At 45.0% G+C, this 19,906-nt stretch overlaps 1 protein-coding gene across 1 annotated transcript in view; it reads left to right on the forward strand.

Annotated features, from left to right (window-relative positions):
- Window positions 1-8,778, forward strand: part of TAB1 (TGF-beta activated kinase 1 (MAP3K7) binding protein 1) — a 249,235-nt gene extending 240,457 nt beyond the window's left edge. The window contains exons 8-11 of the mRNA XM_063940500.1: window positions 4,633-4,777; window positions 4,880-5,102; window positions 5,183-5,333; window positions 6,668-8,778. Of these exons, the coding sequence (XP_063796570.1) occupies window positions 4,633-4,777; window positions 4,880-5,102; window positions 5,183-5,333; window positions 6,668-6,878 (730 nt within the window). The 3' untranslated portion in view covers window positions 6,879-8,778. The remainder of the gene's footprint in view (window positions 1-4,632; window positions 4,778-4,879; window positions 5,103-5,182; window positions 5,334-6,667) is intronic.
- Window positions 8,779-19,906: the final 11,128 nt, after the last annotated feature.

The raw sequence follows: 19,906 nt of genomic DNA on the forward strand, positions 1-19,906 counted from the left end.
GGCTTACTGCATCTGCCCCCTAGGCTCTTTGCTGATCAGCTTCAGCACCATGCTGCTACCTCTATAGGAAGAAAAAGGAACAATGCACACATTCGGTGCACAACCCAAAAAGGGGCATGTTCTTTTGGGAAGGGGCATGGCCACACAATAATACCCCCAATTCAAATTACGCTGCACAGTAGTGCAACTTTATTCACATTATATCATGCAATAGTGTCCCTTCTTTACGTTACACCACACAATAGTACCACTTTAAATTATATACATTATTAATTGCTGTACTGCTGCTTATTCACATTACATCACACTGAATTGCTCCTTATTCACATTACACCACACCATATTGCTCTTTATTCACATTAGACCACACAGTAATGCCTTTTCTATACATTACGCCGCACACGAAAGCACCTTATACACATAATGCCACACAGTAATGCCTTTATACACATAATACCACACAGTAATGCCCATTACACATATGGCACACATTATTAATGTCCTAATAAACATAGTGCACCTTACACATTATGCCAACCTTTATTAATGCCCTTATACACATAATGACACATAATGTCCCTTACACATGTCGCACATTATTAATGCATTTATACACATAATACCCTTTACACATATGCCGAACACTATTGCACAACGAACCTACCCACACACAGCACTCACACAGCCGCTAACACTGACCTCTGCTTGGATACAGATGTGTCCTCGTCATAGGTGTGCGCAGGGGGGGTTCCTGGTGCGCACAGGCACCCCCTAATGTCTGTAACCCCCTCAACACACACCTGCTGCTGCAGTACCGGCAATCGCCGAGTGTGCTCATTTCTGTCCTCCCGCCTATTGCGCCTGCCACCCCCTCCGCTCAGTCTGGCTGTCATTCATTTTAATGGTGCAGCATCACTGACGTAATCCTACTCCCAGTTCCTCCAACCTGCCGGATGTGTCGTGATGATGTCATGCCGCGTGCATGCCCGCTCATCCTCCTACCCACACTCTCTCTCTCCTCATCATGTGCCAACGCTACAGAATACAGCATTCCTCTTGGAGGAGGACAAGTTCAAATTCAATATCAATATATATTTCGAGAGATTAGGATATAATCTATGGTAATAAAATATACAAATTGAACATACATTAAACAGATTTTATCTATCTATCTATCTATCTATATCTGTGCATCAATTCTCTATATTATTTAGTTTGCATTGAGTGCCAATATGTGCTAGACACGCCCATTAGGTGGTGTTAGACATGCCCAATAGGCGGTGCTAAACACGCCCTTCTAATTGTGCACCCCCTAATAAAATGTCCTGCACACACCTATGGTCCTCGTACATCTTGCCTCAATATGCGATGCAGCTCCCGTCCAGCTCTGCTAACATTGGGTGCCTTTTTTTGCAGAAAATGCATCTTATTTTCATTGCTCTGTGACTAGGATGCACAAGCAGCTTCTGCTGATTAAAATGATAATTAGCATGCTGTGTGAGACTGTGGCTGTATCTGCATATGAAATGCTATGTTACAGTGATTTCAAGGAATACACTGTAACATAGCGTTTTGTATGCAGATACAGTCACACACAGAATATAGACATGCTGCATATAATTTTAATCAGCAGTTTCTACTTGTGCCCATAGGCATTCCAATGCCACCATCGTCCATCTATGCCCCATATGATGCTTTTTCCGTTCATCTGTCTGCCTATACCCCCTTCCCCTGTCTGTCCGTACGTCTGCCTGTCTATGCCTCCACCCCCGTCCTCTGCTGTAGTCAAATAGTGTCTCTCCTGCTCACTCTCTTTCCCTAACACTCTCTCTCGCATTGTAGTGACAAAGGTTGGGGGGGGGGGGGGGCTGGGGTCTTCCAATATTCTGCTTTGGGGCCCACAAAGTTCTAGTTACAAGCGTAGATAGATACAAATGTTGTAAGTTCCAGATGGCAGTGGTATGAGCCTATTAACTCTCTTACTCTGTAAAACTATGCTTGTCAGTACCCTTCAATTTGTGCTACATTTGTTTAGTTACTAGCTGCTGCTAATATGTTTCCTATATATATCGCTGTTGGTCCGATGTACCCAGCTTTAATGTTGACTTCCTAGTCTGAATGTCTCGTTGAAGAACAGGTTTGTTTGTATTTACTATGACCATCACTCACTGCAGTCTTTAGAGGTATGTGTTCATCTCTGCAATTTCTTCTGCCCTATAGCTTTTAGCTGACATTAATACCAGAATTTAGTATTGCTATAGAATGTAGTTTTAAAAGTCTACAATAGTGCATGTGATGTGCTGTCAGGCGTATGAAGTGCTGCTTTTACACTTACAGACACTATAGCTGTCACAGGCGTTGCTCACTAAAGCTGCTTCACTTTCTGGTTTACAGCTAGAGCCCTCTACAATGTGTCGGGTGATAAGCACTGTCCCCAACCCATCACTGCTGTGTACTGGATGCTAGTGCTGACTCAGAGACCCCAGTGCCGGGAACCACACCAGGGAACAGACCCGGCCCTGAAGACCATTGTTGCTGTCTTACAGTATCTTGCCAGGCTGCATGCGCCTCAGTCTTTATAACAGGTGCTGCCAGAGATTGCACGAGGGAGGTCACTGCTGCCCCAGGCTACACACTGCCCGGACAGACCTCCTCCACACAGAAATGATCATATCACCTGAGCTGGGGAAAGCAGGTACTAAATACAGCACAGTTACCTCTTCTCACTTGGGATGGCCATCGATGTTTCAAACTCATCGATGGTCTGACTGATGTTGAATACTTTTACCATTGATGGGGAGAACCAGATGGTTTCCCGCCATGAGATAGTTCAGTACTACCAAATTTTTATTTTATTTGTTTTCAGTGTCAGGGCATTGAGCCTGATTGGCCCACAGTTCATTTTACAGTAATGCAGGGGTGACCATCGATGGGTAAAACAATTGATGGTTCCCTTACGGATGGTTTTACACCATCGCAAACTTCACAGCTCCGCTCCTTTCAGGGTGCCGCCTCCTGTACATCGGGGTCCCCCTCCTTACAGCTGCACCTCCAGGGGGGATTGCTCTGCTTGCCGGCTGGAAGTTTACCGCCACACACTCCTCCACAATGCAGCTGGGACCCTCCTGTGCTCCAGTCCCAGTAGCCCGTTGCTGCTGCTCTCTAAATGCGGCTCACGCACAGCCTCCAGATGCTGCGCACAACTGCCGCAGCTCCGCTTTCCATGGCTGTCTCCTCAGCACTTTTCCAACAGTCAGTGTCTCCTCTATTTTAAAAACTTTGTCTGGGGTCCCGGATGTCTACCGCTCTCAGCGCGCGCGGCCCCAGCTGTTCATTTCCTCTGGGTCTTACCGACTCCCTCCACCACAGTAGCAGGTGGGGAATCAGAGAATTAACCCCTGCAGCAGTGCTTATATACAGTAAATACTAAGTAAATGTTAACTATATGCATTATACAATAACAAATTTTCCTGTTGGGGTGCCACACTTATTTCATATATATGTATGCACGTTTGGGATCAAGGCTATTCAGTGGTTATTTAGAACCCTGTTGGAAACAAAGCTGGTAGATATAGATATGTGTTGCTTTTGTTAACATATGAGTGCATCATTTATTTTATCTACACTTGTGTTCTTATACACCTAGCCTTAATATGCCACGCGGCGCAAGACACCTGCACAAGTGAGCATATGAGCATCTAAACTACAATGCAATGCTTCATAAGACAGTACTGATTCATTCGATATGCAAACCTTAAATGTCTGTGTGCATCAGAGTTTAAATCTGTATGCAAATTACAATGGAACGTCGCGTGAAAAAAAATCTGCGGCTGCTTCATTGTACACTTCGTATACCAATTCAGACTCAGTAGCACAGAGATGTACAAGTGTTGTATATGAAATTAATCAGGCAGTCTCTCTTGTCGCCTTGTGACTAAGACATACCCTCAAAATAGATGCAAAAAATATTATTGGCGCAAGCCGAGTTGCATGGGATGCTTGGCACAACTGCAGCAGTAGTGTATGAGAACACATCTCTATGCCAATTAAGCAGAACTGAGGAAAGAGATAAAGGGGGAACTCATTTAGCCATGGTATGTTGCCACGGCTAATTGGTCCCGGGGGCTGTGGGGCTGGGTATCAGGGATTTTGTTACACCTGCCCAGAGCTCCCCCAAAATAGATTAGAAGTACACTGTATAGAGGAGCAACATTGTGGTATACAAAACCTTAAAGCATAAAACATATTTAATTCCTCTAACAATCACATAAATGATAAAAGCAATATTTTATAAAGTAAATACAGTAGCTACAATGGACATGCAAAAGCTGTTTAGTATATAGATACCATGGTATGTGATATATTTATTTGTATAAAATGTTAATTTATACTGACAAATCCTCATAACTTGTATGAACTATAACAAAAAGGATTTTAAAATGTATGTATGAGCCCATTGTGTGCACTTATTATTGCACTATAGGCCCTTTGACTGCTGTGCACTTTATCTACCATTCACAACTGCAGATTTGTTCTCACTTTGTATGGGTTTCTCAGTAGTTCATTGAATATTAAAATTGTCACAAATGTGCAGTGTAATTCATACAATAATTGATGTACTTTGGTCTGCAGTGCTTCCAAATCTAAGCCAGTCACAGCAGAGCCAGAAATTCATGGATGCCAACCACTGGATGGAGTTACAGGTTTTCTGGTGCTTATGTCTGAGGGGCTTTACAAGGCGCTGGAAGCTGCACATGGGCCTGGCCAAGCCAATCAGGTGCTATTAATAGTTTCCTTTTACATTTACTCCTACACTGCACTTTCTTAAACAGTTTGAGGTATATTGACTTGTCCATCATTTTATCATTTCAATCTAAAGGAGATAGCAGCAATGATTGCAACAGAGTTTGCCAAGCAGGGTTCTTTGGATGATGTGGCACAGGCAGTGGTGGAAAGGGTCAAGAGGATTCATCATGACACTTTTGTCAGCGGTGGCGAACGGGCCAAGTTCTGCTCTAAACATGAGGACATGACCTTGCTTGTCCGGAACTTGGGGTACCCTTTGGAGGAGATTAACCAGCCTACACTCACACCTACCCAGGGTTTGTTACTTTATTTTTATTATGGTTGGTCGATTTGTGATTTCACAGTGTTCTTTTGCTCACACACTTCTATATTTCAGGTGGTCGAGTATATCCTGTGTCTGTGCCATATTCCAATGCACAAAACACTAGTAAGACGAGTGTAACCCTATCACTGGTGATGCCGTCACAGGGGACATTGGTGAATGGAACTCATAGCAGTTCAACTCTAGATGGGACGACACCAACAATGTAAGTATCGCTCACGTTTAACCCCAAAATGAACAATCACGTCTTGTACATTCTTTGTTTTGATAGCTCACAGATACAGACAAAAAACAAAATCCCATCTTTTCATGAAGTAATAATTAATATTTAAAAATGGAAACTTCATACATCATTTATAGGAATTTGAACTAAATAAATTGTGCTGATCTTATCGATGGGATATTAATTGGTTTCCTTTCCTCACTAAACTTGAACATGTCCTTCTGGCAAAGACTTTTTCCTATGTAAGTCCCTGCAGGAAATCTATTTATAATGGCCTATTATTAAGTAAGAATAGTGATATATTATTCTAAACTGGTAGTTGCACCCAGCTTTGCCTGGGTGTATTTTCTTTTTATAGCGAGTGTGCACTCTGCACTCCCTCTTATTACCTCTTTGTGTGTGTTGTTCGTCCCCCGCCGGCTGCTGTCTCTGCGTGTTGCTGGGCTGATGGGTCTAGGCTCTACGTGCAGACATTCACCCGTCATCTTTTTAACTGCCTACCACACGCTACCATCTATTAAGCAGCCTGATCACAGCAGCAGCTGACTTCTTGAAAGACAGATTGTCAGTGACGGCCACATGCATTGTACCTTCGCACCGTGCACCACTGTGATGATGCACTGAAAGTATAATGGTGCAGATCATTTTGTTTTGGGAGACTGATCGTTACATAGAAGTTGAAAGCTACCATGCAGAAGAACATTGTGACCTTGTTTAATTCCAGGGGGGGATGATGTGAAGATCATTGGACCTGATTTGTACATTTCCGATGGTGAGGTGCATTTTGTGCATCTGCAGAATGCTACCGGCGTAGTCGCACACAGTGCCCCGTGAGTCAGTCAATCAGGCTACGGACATTTTGGGACTTTGGGTGCAGGAAGTGGGCAGAGCTGAGCAGCATTCTTGAAAACGGGCATGTTGCTCTGTTTTCTGGCTGTGCAGAGTCCAAGGTCTGCTTCTTCTTATATAGATTTCCTGGCCAATGCAGTGTGGATAGCCCGGCCATCCTGAGTAATACCCCTTTCACAACAAAATCCGGTTCCAGTCGTGATCAGACACTAGACAGACCACACTGCGGCTCCGACCTGAATTATTCATCTCCAAGCACTGGTGAGCCGGCTCTCCAGAGGATGTAAATAAGACCTGGGTCACCCGTTCCCACTGCCCCTTAACCTGAGTCCTTCCTGCAAGGTACACAGGTTGGGTTAAGCTCTGCATGCACCCATTATAATATTGAGTATTACCCATGTTTTTTTTTGCTTCTAACCACTATCTCTGTTAATCATATCTTCCAACTTTGTTTCCTGTATATCCAGGCAGTCACCTAGTGCAACTCTCCAGTCCACCAACACTCATACTCAGAGCAGTAGCTCCAGCTCAGATGGTGGCCTCTTTCGCTCCCGCCCATCACAGTCCCTGCAACCAGATGAGGACGGCCGCGTAGAACCTTATGTTGATTTCACAGAATTCTATCGGCTCTGGAACATGGAAAACGGTGACCTTGCAGCTCTGGTCCCTGCTCAGTGAGCCGGGTAGTATATTTGGGTCATGTGCTCTTATATCCATCATTGACTGTGTCTTTTTAAATGAAACTGCGAGAAAAACATTTCATTGAGTGGCAAACAATGACTATTCATCATTTTGGCTAAGTAATCACCTGCTCTTTTAAACTTTGCTGACAGCAAGCCAGTACATTTGAGGATGTGGATATCTGAACTGGTTCTCTTTTACTCTTGCAAACTTTCACTGAAGTACATTATAATGGATCCATCAACTTTCACACAAATCCATATGTTAGTGTTAAAGATACTATAAATGCAGAAGTGTTTTAACATTTCATGTCTTGTCTGAAACGGGTGTGGTATATTAGACAGATAAGAGGTCGACATTCAATGGGTAGTCAGTCAAAAGGTCAACTTGAAAAAGGTTGACATAAAAAAGTTGTTCACCACAAGGTTACTACAAGTAATAGTTTGTGACATGGATAGTAAATACAGCAAAAGTTGTAAAGATATGAAAAATCCCTAAAACACACGTCGACCATATGTCTATCGACCTTTTGACCCTGTCGACCCTATGGTGTCGACATATTGACTGTCGACCTTTTAACTGTCTGTCTAACAAGCACCTCCCCTCTGAAACCATGGTGCTGTTTGAATTGAGACACCAGAAAATCCGTAGGTTTAACAGTCTTGTGATTATCATCTCCCAGATTTCCCTCCTGATTGCTCATGCTTGCCCTGAGTATTATCAGCTAAAACCAGCACTGACACAAATATCTTTTCCGACATTGACCTTTACATAGTGGCAATAAACATATTGTATCACTGAGAACTTTTCCTGAAGAACACCTTAATGGCCAGTGTACCTTATACAAACATAAATTAGGCCCTGTGTTTGAAAAATGACCGGGACTGCCCACTTTATGCCCCCCCCCACCCCCCCCCAAAAGCTTTGATAAATCCCTCCCTAATTATGTATCTATCTATAGAGATTTTTCCTCTTTTTCCCTTTCTTGCTGCTCAGTGAGCTCCGGCACTGACCTGTACATATCATTCATTTTTAAATGTGATGTGCAATGATTTAGAGGCCTGTTTTCAGTAGACCAGTTCCAGGTATAAAGCTATGAAGTGCAGCAATGTAGCCTTTGCTTTGAGTTTCTGTGTATAAATGACATCTCAGCCCAAGGCCTAACCATGGTTTATGTACGTGTTGGCAGTCAAGAACTAGTTAATATTGTTACATTCCAGTGAGCTCAAATTAGATCATGACCATTTATTGTTGTTTTTTGGCTTGAATATTGAAGCGTTGAAGGCCAATATAAGCAAAGCCAAACCTATATTGCGAAAAGGTATAATCATTTTATTCCACCACCAGAATAAGAATTTCTAACGCAAGTGCTCGTTTTAGCATGAATGACTTTACTGCAGTAGTGTGTGGTTACAGGGAACTGAGAGGCTTCTCTTGGAATGGACATTCTTGAAATCTTTTCAACTATTTCTCCACATTTGGCAGCAAATGTGTAATTCTCATGCACCACTACAGTTATATTAAATGTCTGTTTAATATTACCATGACCTAGGTCTAACATGTTGGATATAATGAAACATTAGATGTCACTTCTTTTTTGCTTGCTCATAGTAAACAGGATACTGGATGACTGAACAGACAAAGAATAAAGCCCTAAATTTAGACAACATAATTATAAGCAAATGCAATGCAAAACAGTATGTATGTCCCTTAAGTACATGTGCAGAGAAATGGAGACATTTGAATATATATAAATATATATACATACATACATACATACATACATACATACAATAAAATATAATGTATTCTGGGGGGTAGGGGGGGGTTGTTTAATTTTTTTATGTTGTTCTGTTCATGTCTGTAAACACAGAATAAAACCAGCATATTTGTTTGATGTGTTGAACGTTCTTTAACTCTTTTTTGTGTTAGGGAGTATTTTGTATGTTCTTTATCAGATCGTATTTCACATTTCTTCTATGTGTTAGTTTCACACAGTTTTTTGGGGGCCGATAATAGCATAATATAATAAATGTTATATGTTATTAGTGCTTTACACATGTAAATGTAGTAAAAACTATGGATATATTGTAACTAAGGGAGCCAGATCCAAATGTCCCCTATTGTAAGTACTGATAGATTCAGTGTAAACATGCCAGCTACTCTTTGGAGTGATCAGTGTTGCCAGATTGGAAGATCTCAGACAGGACTCATTTGCAGCTCTATGGGGTTTCTCACCCCAAAGATACCATGGAATGTTCTCTGATCAACTGGGAGCTCATTGCTTTTCCACTGAGCTTTACATGGCATAAATTCTGAGCACATGGTAAAACCACTGAAAAAAATGGTTAACAGGCTCTAATTTATGAAATGAAATATATACAGTGTCAGTCACTCCAAGAATGTATCTGTTAGAGAATTAAGTTAAACGGGTTGGGTTCGCATCAGTTAGGTGACCGGCGGTCTCCTAACTACATCCCATTAACACACCAAAGCTGCACATACCAAAATGAGGGTGTGTGACCACTCACTACAGCAATAGACATATATATATAAAAAACAATCCGTATATTAATGTGGCAGAATAAATATATCAAGACACATAATTAACAATCGTAAACATTTGATACACAGGTATAATGGATCAAATACATATTAAAAAAAAGAGGATTTGTGTTCTTCCCTGGTTAAATCCTTTTCTTCCACTCTATAGGGGGTTCAATGATCACAATGGGTATAGCCTGGAGAGGAGAGTCTGGGCACCAAATAGTTGTACCTCCTACTGAGTCGAAGGAAAAAATGTAACCAGGTAAGAACAGAAATCTTTTTTTTCCCCTCTACTAGGAGGCATGATGGGACGTCCCAAAGTTGTCCCCCAATGGGAGAGGATGCTCCTGAGCTCCACTGAGAATCCTTTTCCCGAATGTGGCATCTGAAGTCTTGAAGGTATCAAAGGATAGAAAGGAATGAAAATGTGGTCTCAGGGTACCACGTGGAAGCCTTACAAATCTCTGCAAAGATGCCACGTCAAGCTGCACAATAAATTCCCAATGACAGGGAATGAGCACTCACCACAGCAGGGGCAATAAGATCCCCCCACAGCGTAGGTGTGACGGATAGTCAAGCAGAGTCACCGAGCCAATCTGTTTAGAAGACGGCCAGCCCTGCTTGTGAAAATCATACTTGACAGACAAACTCCAGAGCGCTTTAATCACATTCAGAGAGACTTCCTCTGGCAAAGAGACCAGAACACTTAAGCCAGTGCCACAACCTTCTGTTTGATGTTGACCCTAAACCCAACCTTGGGTAAGTAAAACAAATGAGTCCACAGGTCAGAAAGATCAGAAAGGGGGAGCAACAGGACAAGGTGATCAAGTCAGACACCCACCAGGCCAATGTGATGGCAAGTAGGAAGACACTGTATCCAAGGGCTTAAAAGGCGCCAACTGGAGCCATCGGAGGAACAAATGGCGGTTGCACCAAGAGGATGCCCTGAAATGACATACGTACATCTGGTAAGAGTGCAAGCTGCCGTTGGATGAGGACTGACAGGTCTGAGACCTGTACCTTCAATGAAAAGAGCCAGAGCCCCAAAAATAGCCCTTTCTGCAGAAAAGCGAAGACTTGTAAGAGTCTGAACAAGCTCGAGCTGAAGCCTCTAGCTGAACCATCATGTATGTTCCCCCAAACTCTGTGAGAACTAGTGACCGAAGATTGCATCTGGGCATGAAGCATGGTATGAATAACGCTCCTAGATAACCACCCCCACCGCTCTCAGGGTGTATGTCCCCTGTCAAAGCGAGGCAGTCCAGAATATGATGGAAGTACCGGCGCTGAGACCAAATGTCCAGCAGCAGAGGAAGACGCTGTAAAGCACCGAAGGAGAAAGGCACAGATTTGCTGCGTACCATGGCCTATCCAAAGCCACAAGGGTCACAAAGCTTCCCTCAAACTGTGACCTGCGGGAGCATGGAGAGTGGAGTAAAGACTTATATGAGCGGGAACATCCACTATACCGCTAGAGCGTCCACTAGGAGACCTCCGGGCTTCTTGGAGCAGTAACAATATCTCAGTAACCTGTGGTTGTGCGAGACGCTATAATATTGATGCCCGTCATGCCCCAGTGATGAACTAGTAGGAGAAAGGCATCTGGATGTAGAATCCACTCACCTGAGTGAACGTCCTTGTGGCCTATGAAGTCTTCTTTCCAATGGTGGACTTGCGGGAGGAAGACTGGAAGATGACACATTGCCCAACTGAGGTAGCAACTTACCTTTGTCATGGCAGCGCAACTGAATGGTGATAGTTAATTTAGACGACAGCTGTCGCTTTGTCAGACTGTACCTGTACTGGATGATGCTGGAGGAGTTATAGAGTAAGACGGGAGAGCCCTGAGAACCGCTTAGAGCTGTAGAATGTTAATGGTCTGTTTCCATTGAGATGTCCACCAGCACTGAAGGTCTGATGACAGGTTACTGCCCTCCAGCCATGAAGACCTGCGTCAGCGGTAAGGCTGACCCTGTCCTGAATCCCAAAGTGTGGCCCCTGGAGCCACCAAAAGACTGAGACAATCATTTGCATTTGTAGTAACAGATGGGATTTGTGCCATCGGGCCCGAATGTGAAAAGGCTGGGAACGAAACAGAGCATATTCCATCCTGTCGAAGGAGTAGATTAGAGAGCCAAGAATCTGCATGCAAGAGTGTATTAAAACTTAGCGGAGACGCAAGAATAGAGGAAACAGTAATTGATGACCCAAAGTTTGACGAAAGGGAGGAACCCCTGCCGAGTTCTGGAATCCAGCAATTCCACTCAAAATGTAAAATCTCCTGAGACAGAGTCAAGAGGCAAAGCTTCCAATTGGTGATCCATCTGTGGGACTAGACAAGATCTAGATAGATGCGTTCCAGAGGATATCCACTGAATGAGCCAGAATAAGCAGGTCGAGAGGGGCTGCCATGACTGCAATGAACATTATGAAAAACACAAGGAGCTGTTTAACATGCTTTATGACAACACTGGAAGCTGGAAGTGATCCTCCTGTACAGCATACCCGAGAAAGCGCTAGTATCTGACTCAGATGGGAATATGTAAATAGGCACCCTACAGTCTCAGGATGCCATAAAATCCCCTGGTTCAAGAGCCTGAATGATGGAGCGAAGCGACTCCCAGAGGAACCTGAGAATCTTCAGGTATCTGCTAGCAACCTGATAATGAGGATGGTCTGGAATGAGCGGTCTGGTCCAGTGAGCGGTTGGCACAGTAGCCTACAACTCCTGAGACGGGACCAGGATGATGACCTTACCGCCATGGCAGATGTCAGCACCTAAGAGGTTAAGACACTTGTGTCAATAGCCTCCTCACCAATTAAGGTAGGAATCCACCTTCCCCACTAGAGACAATAACGATTATTTGTGTGTACTCAAGCTAAGGTTGTCCCATAGTGCATCTGCCCCGCAGCCCCTAGCCCTAGCTACCCAAGCAAATGCAAGGGATGGGCCACCTCTTATGGGAGGCTCTTCCACTTGTTCCCTGCCCTTTCTGTAAAGCAGTGTATGTCCTCGAGCTCTAACACATCTCTTGCTTTGAAGAATGTCTCCCTCCTGTACCTTCTTAAAACTCTTGATATATTTGAAAGTTACTATCATATCCCCCCCCCCCCTTTCCCTTCTTTGCTTTGAGTCGGATGCACTGCACAGCTGCGTGATTTAGATCGTCTTGAGGAAACTATCATGCTGCCCATCCACTGGATCTTTCAGTGAAGCAGTAATCTGAAAGGGGAGGATAGAAGATTTAACAAGTCGGGCAGATGAGCAACAATCGAAGGAGGGGACTCCCATGCGGCCCAATATGCAGCTGAAAGTGGATTAAGTGAAAAAATGCGCTTAGATACCTGGGAGCTCCTACTAGGGTGAGTCCATGATTCTGCCAGGAGGCGCAGCCCCTATTCTCACGGTACGCAAAAGAATGGGATACATTCATCACCGTTTCAGGTGAAATACCGGTGATCGGAATTCATGCTTAAAATTGTTGATTTTCCCTTATCGGTGCCTGTACATTCTGAGGGAACAGAGACAATAGAGTCTTATTCTGAGGCCAAAGCCAAATAACAGCCAGCCAGGGCGTAGACCTATCTCACCTGGAAGGCCTGCCCTGAGCCCTGCAATCGCTGGTGAACATCTGTCAGTGTTAATCATTGTGCCCACACTGCACTAAGTGAAGGACTGCATCCATGTGGCCCTAAGGCAGTTCAGTGCAAACCTCCCTGAGTAGGAAATACGCTAGAAATCTGGGTCGAACCTGAATAAATACTAGCAGGGGGAGCTGGCCCAGGGGCTGCAAGTTGGTTAGCTAAACTGCAACATTACCTGTAAGAGTGTGGATGCCCCTGCTGGTTTCTGAATAGTAGCCATGGCCGAAGGAACCTCACGCAGCATAGCTGTGAAACACTGGGCATAGAGGCCTGTGATAGGGATTCCTCTTCTGTCGTATTTCGGACCCTGAGGAGAAAGTACGTCGGTACAGGTCAACAGCTATATAACACAAGAGCACCTACGTCTTACTTTATGGGGTTGTACTGTGAATGGTAAGTCGCCGGTGGATTATTGGAGCGGCAGTGAGGGTGTCCTATAGGTTGCCTTTCATTGCCCTCTCTGTGTTAAACTAAAAAAAACTAAAAGAGACCGGGGGCCACTTAAAATCAGTCCGACAAAATGGTGCCTGCTCCTGTTGGCAACAAACTGAAACTACTGGGCCAGTGGCTGAGGGCAGGGTATAGTGGATAGGGAGTCTTGGCCTGCTATTAAAAAAATAAGTAACTATTTGTTGTCCAGAATCTCTAAGCTATACCCATCGTGATCCCTGTGCTACCTCGTGGAGGAACAAGAAATCAGAAATAACTACTGCTATTAAATACATCTTATTAGAAAAACAATAGATCTATATCTCTCCAATTCTTTAAAATTCCTTATATACAACTAATGACAGTAATGTGAATCAATAAAAGCTGGTGTATAAAAAGTTTATGGTATAATAGGTTGACGTGGTCAAAAGATCAACACATGAAAGGTTGACCATGTGTTTTTTGTTATTTTTTTTTTTTCGTGTCAAATTTTACTTTACAGCATGTGGAACCCCAGTTAGTGTACTGCATCACCTGCTCGCCATGCTTCAGGCAAGATGCCTCTACCGCTGTGTTCAGCACAGGTTACCTTTCCAAATTATAGTCCATGTGGATGATGAAGTATGAAAAAGTTGACAAAAATTAAACTAATTAAAAAAAACTGATGTTGACCATTTTAACCTGTTGACCTATTGTTGTTGACCTATCATCCGGATACCAAATAAGAAATAGGAACTAAATTGTGCCAGTTATTGTAAATGGAGTTCTGGAGTAATGTATAGGATTCAATTACCTGAAATGACCTAGTGATGTAAAGAAGACTCTACTTTCTCTAATAATCTATATATAAAAGGCACATACCACTGACTCATCACAAAATCTCCTGAACCATAAGGACTAAGAACTTGAAACTTGAACAGTAGCTTTCTTTGGTGATGTAGGCACCCACTAAAGGTGGGTACACACTAGTAGATATATCTGCAGATCAATTGATCTGCAGATATATCTATGTACGGATCGGGCAGTGTGCTGTGCATACACACTGCCCGATCCGTCGGGGGACTGACATCATGAACTGGGCGGGCGCCCGCCCAGTTCACCTGTCAATCACCGGCCACCGCAGCATGTGTATGGGCGGTCGGACGACTGCCCCGTACACACACAGCGACACGCCAATATATCGTTAGATATATTGGCCGTCGGCTGTGCTGCCAGCCGACGCGATACGTCTGTGAACGACGGAGTTCACAGACGTATCGCCCGTACACACTGGCCGACGGTCCCGCGATGTATCGGCCGTTCAAGAGAACGGCCGATATATCGACCAGTGTGTACGGGCCTTAAGAAGGGATATTTCAAAATTCCACCCACAAAGGGGTTAAAAGGAGTGGGATGATTGTTGGGAATTCTCCCCTCACATAGAAGAGTTAAGACAGCCCACCCAGCCGGGCTATAAAGAATGCATGGTGTTTATAAGTGGCACTATTACTATGGATATTATGTATAAGCGGCACTACTACTGTGGGCATTATGGGTATAAGCGGCAATACTACTGTTGGCATTATGTGTATAAGAAGCACTATTACTGTGGGCATTATGTGTATTAGTGGCACTACTACTGTGGGCATTATCTGTATAAGCGGCACTACTACTGTGGGCATTATGTGTATAAGTGGCACTATTACTGTGGGCATTATGTATATAAGTGGCACTTCTACTGTGGCCATTATGTGTATAAGCGGCACTACTACTGTGGCCATTATGTGTATAAGCGGCACTACTGTGGGCATTATGTGTATAAGCGGCACTACTACTGTGGGCATTATGTGTATAAGCGACACTACTACTGTGGACATTATATGTATAAGCAGCACTACTACTGTGGACATTGTATAAGCAGCACTACTACTGTGGGCATTATGTGTATAAGTGGCACTACTGTGAGCATTACTCATAACTATATAAGCAGCACTACTACATGCGGTGTAATGTGAATAAGATTGTGCTGCTGTATGGCATAATTTGAAATGGAGGTACTATTGTGTGGCCACACCCCTTGTGAGACCACATCCTTTTTTTAGTACGCGCTGTCCCTTTGTAACGCATAGGAGGGTGGAAATGTATAGTATGCAGGGTTAAGGGCGCTGAACAACCTAGCACCGGCCATGGTGCTGTCCATTCTTTCAGCTTATCTATAATGATGTAATTCACCCCAGTCCACCTAGTGACCACCTGCATCTCCGCCCGGTGGGTTGGGGGGGGGGGGGGGGGGTTGCAGGTTAATGGTGGCGCTAGACTGAAGCTCTGCCTGGGGTGCAGAGAGACCTTTATATATGGGATCAGCGTGAAAAAACGGTGGCCGGGATCCCGTCCGTCAGTATACCAACAGCGGTATCCCGGCCACCGGCAGCAGGGCGAGCACTAGAAAGCCCCTTGCGGGCTCGCTGTGGGCACGGTGGCTCGTTGCGCTCACCACAGGTTATATTCTCGCTCTATGGGTGTTATGGACACACATAGAGGGAGAAAAGCCTGTGGCGTCGGGATTCCGGCGGCGGTATTTTGCCGCTAGTCGGTATTCCGGCGGCGGCAATGTGATGTCCGGGATCCCGACTGGCAGTATTGTAACTGCATACCATATATATATATATATATATATATATATGTGTGTGTGTGTATGTATATATATATATATATATATATATATATATATATATATATATATATATATATATATACATACACACACACACACACTATATAGACAAAAGTATTTGGACACCTGCCCATTACACCAATAGGGATTGTAATGATGATGTATTCAAATGCACATACTTTTATATGGAGTTGGTCCCCATTTTGCAGCTATAACAGCTTTCACTCTTCTTGCAATACTTTCCACAGGATTTTAAAATGTTTCTGTGGGATTTTGTGTCCATTCATTCTGTAGAGCATATATGAGGTCAGACACTGATGTTGGACTTGTAGGCCTGGTTCACAATCTCCATTCCAGTTCATCCCAAAGGCGCTCGATGGGGTTGAGGTCAGGGCTCTGTGCAGGCCAGTCCAGTTCTTCCACACCAAACTCCTCAAACCATGTCTTTAGAGTCCTTGCTTTGTGCATCAGGGCACAGTCATGTTGGAATAGAAAAGGGCCTTCCCCAAACTGTTGCCACAAATTTGGAAGCATAGCATTGTTCAACATATCTTGGTATGCTGAATCATTAAGATTGCCCTTCACTGGAGATAAAGGGCCTAGCCCAAACCCTGAAAAACAGCCCCATACCATTATTCCTCCTCCACTGAACTTCATAGTTGGCATAATGCAGGCAGGTAATGGTCTCCCGGCATCCGCCAAACACAGAAGTGCGATTCATCACTCCACGGAACACATTTCAACTGCTCCACAGTCCAGTGTCTGTGTGCCTTACACCACTCCATCCAATGCTTGGTGCTGGACTTGATGATGTAAAGCTTGCATGCAACTGCTCGGCCATGGAATCCCATTCCATTAAGCTCCCGCTGCACAGTTTTTGTGCTTACATTAATGCCAGGGGAAGTTCGCAAATCTTTAGCAATGGAATCAGTAGAGCGTTGGCGACTTTTACGCACCATGCGCCTTAGCAGCCGTTGACCCCACTCCGTGATTTATATATATATATATATATATATATACTACACAAATACAGTGAGGCAAAAAAGTATTTGGACACCCACCGATTGTGCAAGTTGACCCACTTTAAAAGATGAGAGGTCTGTAATTTCCATCATAGGGGTACTTCAACTGTGAGAGACAGAATCTGAAAAAAAAAAAAAAAAAACACAGGAAATCACATTGTATGATTTTTTAACAATTTACTTGTATATTCTTGTGGAAAATAAATATTTGGACACCTACCAAGCAGCAAGATTTCTGGCTCTCACAGACCTGTTACTTCTTTAAGAAGCTCTTCTATCCTCCACTCATTACCTGTATTAATGGCACCTGTTTGAACTGGTTATCTGTATAAAAGACACCTGTCCACACCCTCAAACAGTCAGACTGCTACCTCTCCACCATGGCCAAGACCAGAGAGCTGTCTAAGGACACCAAGGACAAAATTGTAGAGCTGCACAAGGCTGGGATGATCTACTTGACAATAGGCAAGAAGCTTGGTGAGAAGAGATCAACTGTTGGCGCAATTATTAAAAAATGGAAGAAATACAAGATCACTGACAATCTCCCTCGACCTGGGGCTCCATGCAAGATCTCACCTCGTGGGGTATCAATGATCTTGAGAACGGTGAGGAATCAGCCCAGAACTACACGAGGAGACCTGGTCAATGACCTCGAGAGCTGGGACCACAGTCACAAAGGTTACCATTAGTAACACACTACGTCGTCATGGATTGAAATCCTGCAGCACCCGAAAGGTCCCCCTGCTTAAGCCAGAACATGTACAGGCCCGTCTAAAGTTTACCAGTGACCATCTGGATGATCCAGAGGAGGATTGGGAGAATGTAATGTGGTCAGATGAGAGCAAAATCAAACTTTTTGGTATAAACTCCACTCGCCGTTTTTGGAGGGAGGAGAATCATGAATGGCATCCCAAGAACACCATACCCACTGTGAAGCATGGGGGTGGAAACATCATGCTTTGGGGCTGCTTTTCTGCAAAGGGGACAGGACGACTGATCCGTATTAAGGAGAGGATGAATGGGGCCATATATCGTGAGATGTTGGGCAAAATCTTCCTTCCCTCAGTAAGAGCATTGAAGATGGAACGTGGCTGGGTCTTCCAGCATGACAATGACCCCAAATCCACCGCCCGGGCAACTAAGGAGTGGCTCCGTAAGAAGCATTTCAAGGTCCTGGAGTGGCCTAGCCAGTCTCCAGACCTCAACCCAATAGAAAATCTGTGGAGGGAGTTGAAAGTCCATGTTGCCCGGTGACAGCCCCAAAACATGACAGATCTAGAGAAGATCTGCATGGAACAGTGGGCCATAATATCTGCTACGTGTGTGCAAACCTGGTCAGGAACTACAGGAAACGTTTGACCTCTGTAATTGCCAACCGAGGTTATATTACAAAGTATTGAGTTAAGGTGGGTACACACTGGTAGATATATCTGCCGATCAATTGATCGGCAGATATATCTAAGGACGGATCGGGCAGTGTGTTGAGCACAGTGCCGTTTCTAGCGCCCGCCGCGGCACTTTAAGTGTTGTTTCCCCTCTCCTCCCCTCTCCCCGAGCGCTCCTGCTCGAGGGGGCGGAGTTTTGCGAAATGACGCGTTTGCGTCGTGACGTCATGACGCAAACGCGTCATTCCACGAAGCCCCGCCCCCCGAGCAGGAGCGCTCGGGGAGAGGGAGGAGAGAAGCCTGGAAGGAGGCGGCGGCCGGCGCGAGGGACGTCCGGCGGCGGGATCCGAAGAGCGGGAACATGTAAGTATATCTATCTCTCTCCCCCTTCCTTCCCCCCCACCACTTGACACCTGCCTGCCACACTGGGGATACCTGCCTGCTGCACTGTGTAAAATGGGGACACCTGCCTGCCACGCTGTGTAAAATGGGGGCCTGCCTGCCGCACTGTGTAAAGTGGGGACACCTGCCTCACTGTGTAAAATGGGGACACCTGCCTGCTGCACTGTGTAAAATGGGGGCACCTGCCTGCCGCTCTGTGTAAAATGGGGACACCTGTCTGCCGCACTGTGTAAAATGGGGACACCTGCCTGCCGCACTGTGTAAAATGGGGACACCTGTCTGCCGCATTGTGTAAAATGGGCGCCTGCCTGCCGCACTGTGTAAAATGGGGACACCTGCCTGCCGCACTGTGTAAAATGGGCGCCTGCCTGCCGCGCTGTGTAAAATGGGGATACCTGCCTGCCGCGCTGTGTAAAATGGGGATATCTGCCTGCATACTGTGTAAAATGGGGATATCTGCCTGCCGCACTGTGTAAAATGGGGATACCTGCCTGCTGCGCTCTGTAAAATGGGGACACCTGCCTGCCGCACTGTGTAAAATGGGGACACTTGGCTGCTGTAATGTGTAAAATGGGGACTTTTTTAATTTTTCCCCCCCTGTGGTGGGCGTGATGATATCAGATGAGGCCACGCCTTGTCGGGAGCGCGCGCGCGCGCCTCCGGCACGCGCATACTTTTTCTTTTTATAGCTATATGGGGGGGACGCAATTTTTTTTATAGCAATGGGGGGGGGGCGCATTTTTAAATCTCGCACTGGGAGCCAAATTGTCTAGAAACGGCCCTGGTTGAGCATAAACACTGGCCGATCTGTCGGGGACTGACGTCATGAACTGGGCGGGCATGTACACACGCCCGCCCAGTTCAGCTGTCAATCACCGCCGGCTGCCGCAGCATGTGTACAGGCGGTCGGCCGACCACCCATACACACACAGCGACGCGCTA

The sequence above is a fragment of the Pseudophryne corroboree genome, chromosome 9, assembly GCF_028390025.1.
Source record: "Pseudophryne corroboree isolate aPseCor3 chromosome 9, aPseCor3.hap2, whole genome shotgun sequence".
In the NCBI taxonomy this organism is placed as follows: Eukaryota; Metazoa; Chordata; class Amphibia; order Anura; family Myobatrachidae; genus Pseudophryne; species Pseudophryne corroboree.